Consider the following 3826-nt stretch of genomic DNA (forward strand, 5'->3'; position numbering starts at 1 on the left):
GAACAACTTGAATCATGGACTCCACACCGCGTTCCCCAAATCCACCTGGGATAATGATACCATCTACTTGATGTAAATTATCTAGAATAACTTCATCTGCCTCTATTTTTTGAACATGAATGACCGTATTATTTGCAATACCCCCGTGAATAATAGCTTCGTATAGACTTTTATAAGCGTCTTCTAATTTGGTGTACTTACCAATAACGGCAATGTTGACACTATGTTCTGGCTTTTTTAGAATAGAAATAATCTTTTCCCAAGAACTAATATCTGGGTTCTTTTGCTGTCCAATGCCTAGTTTTTTTACAACAGCGGCATCAATTCCCGCTAAATGGTAAGTAATAGGTAATTCGTAAAGTGAAACCTGAGCATCTAGGGCTTCCAAGACATCTTCTTTGTCAATATTGCAAAATAGGGCAATTTTTTCTTTTGCCTCGTCAGACAAAGCCTGAGATGCTCTACAGACAATAATATCTGGTTGTAATCCAATGGATCTTAAGTCTCTTACACTATGTTGTGTGGGTTTGGTTTTTGCTTCTCCAGCACCGACAATAGGAACAAGTGTTAAATGCATAATAATGACATTTTCTTTTCCTACATCTTTTCTGAACTGTCTGATAGCCTCTAAGTAAGGGTAACTTTCGATATCACCCACGGTACCACCAATTTCTATAATAACCACATCACATTGTTGATTGGCTGCAAAGGTACGAATTCTGTGTTTAATTTCATCTGTAATATGGGGGATTACTTGTACAGTTTGCCCTAAATAGTCCCCACGGCGTTCTTTACGAATTACCTCTTGATAAACTTTACCAGTAGTTACACTACTAGATTCTTTTACTTTGAAGTTGGTAAATCTTTCATAGTTTCCTAAATCTAAATCAGTTTCTGCACCATCTTCCGTAACAAAAACTTCTCCGTGTTGATAAGGAGACATTGTTCCAGCATCTACATTGATGTAAGGATCCATTTTTTGAAAAGCAATTTTGAGTCCTCGTAGTTCCAAAAGAGAACCCAATGAGGAGGCAACAATTCCCTTTCCTAAAGAAGAAGAGACCCCTCCAGAGACAAATATATATTTACAATGATCTATTGACATTAAATACTCCTTAACAAGGAATTTCCAGTCATTTCTTGAGGTTTTGGAATTCCGAACAAATACAAAATAGTCGGTGCCAAATCAGCAAGTATTCCATTTTGAATTTCCCATGTCTGTTTAAATTTACTCAAAGATGGGACAAAAATGAAAGGAACTGGTGAAAAAGTATGAGTTTTGCAAGGGTTCCCAAATGAATCTATCATTTGTTCAGCATTGCCGTGATCTGCAGTAATTAAAATGTCAAAATCCTGTTTTTGTAGAGTATCTAGTAAAATTCGTAAACACGCATCTACGGTTTCTAGAGCTTTGATAACGGCATCTAACTTTCCAGAGTGTCCTACCATATCTGGGTTGGCGTAATTTAAAAGTAAGAACTGAATATTCTCTTCTTGAATTTTTTGAACAACACTTTGAGTCAATTCTTTGGCACTCATTTGTGGAGCTAAATCATAAGTTTCCACTTTTAGAGAAGGGGTTAATATCCTGTGTTCTAGTGAATAAGGTTCTTCCTTCATAGCATTAAAAAAGAAAGTGACATGGGCATATTTCTCCGTTTCGGCAGCACGAAGTTGTGATATTTTATTTTCCTGCAATACTTCACCCAAAGTCTGAGAGAGTTCCTGCTGTTTAAAAGCAATAGGGAATGTAAAATCTCTATGATACTCGGTAAGAGTGGTTAAAAAAATAGACAAAGGAGGGTGAGGGAAGTCATTAAAATGAGTCAACCCTAAGGCTTGAGAAATCTGTCGCACACGGTCTGGTCTAAAATTGAACAGGATAACACTATCTCCATTTTGGACTAAACCTACTGGAGTTTTGACAGAATCTACTATAACCCGTGGTTTTAAAAATTCATCTGTTTCTCCTTGTTCATAAGCGTCTTGTATAGCTTTGGAAGCAGAATGTACTTCTATCCCTTCGCCCAAAACTATAGAATTATAGAATTTTTGGGTTCTATCATAGTTTTTATCCCGATCCATACCATAAAATCGTCCAGCCACAGATGCAATTTTACCTATACCCAAAGCTTTTAGAAAAGCCTCTAATTCAGTAATATCATCTAATGCTACTCTCATAGCGGTGTCTCTTCCATCTAACAAACTATGAATGTATACCTTTTCCAGCCCCACTTGTTTAGCCATTTCTAGCAGTGCGTATAAGTGTGTTATACTACTATGTACCCCCCCGTGGGAAACTAAACCTAAAAGATGAAGACTTTTACCCTCATTTTTAGCTTTTAACATAGCTTCTAATAAGGCTGGATTTTTAAAGAACTCTCCATTGAGAATACTATTATCAATTTGAGTTAAACTTTGAAAAACAATACGTCCAGCACCAATATTTAAATGCCCTACTTCAGAATTACCCATCTGCTTTGGTGGAAGCCCAACAGATAATCCTTTTGCTAAAAGTTCAGAATGTGGATATTTTTTCCATAAGGTATTAAAAGTGGGCATTTTTGCTTGTTTTACGGCGTTTCCTGTTACTTGTTCGGATAATCCGAGACCATCCAAGATGATCAAGGCCACTTTATTTGTGTTTTGCATAAGATTATTGTCCCATAATTTCTACGTCAAAACTGTGTAGATTGTCTTGTAAAAAAGAGCGGAAAAGAATGTCTCCTTTCGTATCGTAAATGATATTGATAATTTTTTGTTTGATTTCTGGGGTGGTTACAGGTTTTATTTCACCTTCATCTTTTTGTTTTGCAAAAACCAAACGGATAAAACCATCCTGATCAAGAACATGAGATATTCCACCTGCTTTTAGATTAAAAAGTTCTTTGTATTCTGGAAAATCCTCATTAACGAGTGTCTCGTCCAGTGGACCTACTACATTGGTATTTTTTAAATGTGGAGAAGAATATTTTTGAATAGCAGAAACAAAAAGTCTTTCTTTTCTACCTAATTCAGGCTCTCTGTTAATGGAATCTTTTACTCTCTCTAAGGCTTTGATAAGTTGGTCTTTTTTAGCTTTATTCACAGGCTCAACAGCGGTGATATTCATCACATAAAGCTGAGCTGGAGATTGAAAGATTTTTGGATCAGAAAGCAAAACCTGTTTATAAAGGAGTAATATCTCATCTTCTCTGGGAGAAAACATTTTGTCAAGAAAATCTTGTTGTAAGGCATAAACAAATCCCTTTTCTCTCAGAATCTGATAGTAAAAAAACTGTCTGATATCTGTTTGGGTTAAATTACCTGCAGGATCAATTTTCAGCACACTTTCGGCTAAAGATTGAGAGTGTGTATTGTTATTGAGAAATTCAATCCTTGTGTCCATTTCATTTCTTGTTGGCAGTAAATTATACAGATTATTAGATTTAGCATAAGCTTCCAAACCTAAAATTAATGTCATCTCCTTTTGAACATCTTCTAGAGTATTTAATTTACTCAAAAATGATGATAATTTTCTTAGAGCAAAAAAGATAGAGAGTTGTCTTTCTGTGAGAATCAAATTATTAACCCTAATTTTCACACGATCCGCTAACACAACGATACCTTGGTTTGAGTTTATGTCCTGTTCGGGCTTTTTTTCTACAACAGAAGCATCTTTTGGATCTGGGGCTTTTTCTGTATCTTGTGTATCTTCAGAAGGAGGAAGTAGAACTTCCTCACTTCCGAAAAACTCTCCTTGAGAAAAACTAACTTGAGGTACAGAAAATGCTACAAGTAACAGTCCTATACAAAGTTTTTTCATAATGGAACTTCACTTAACTCT

General features: G+C 35.7%; 1 protein-coding gene across 1 annotated transcript; it reads right to left on the reverse strand.

Moving 5' to 3' along the window:
* Positions 1–1104: 1104 nt before the first annotated feature.
* Positions 1105–2652, reverse strand: LOC138694245 (2,3-bisphosphoglycerate-independent phosphoglycerate mutase-like). Its single transcript, XM_069817775.1, has one exon. It carries the CDS (start codon positions 2650–2652, stop codon positions 1105–1107), a length of 1548 nt encoding a protein of 515 aa, XP_069673876.1.
* Positions 2653–3826: the final 1174 nt, after the last annotated feature.

This window comes from Periplaneta americana, unplaced genomic scaffold, assembly GCF_040183065.1.
Source record: "Periplaneta americana isolate PAMFEO1 unplaced genomic scaffold, P.americana_PAMFEO1_priV1 scaffold_85, whole genome shotgun sequence".
NCBI classification, from domain to species: domain Eukaryota; kingdom Metazoa; phylum Arthropoda; class Insecta; order Blattodea; family Blattidae; genus Periplaneta; species Periplaneta americana.

Bases quoted from the DNA above. Each gene is read 5' to 3' on its own strand.
- LOC138694245 (XM_069817775.1), bottom strand. From the start codon at position 2,652: ATGCAAAACACAAATAAAGTGGCCTTGATCATCTTGGATGGTCTCGGA.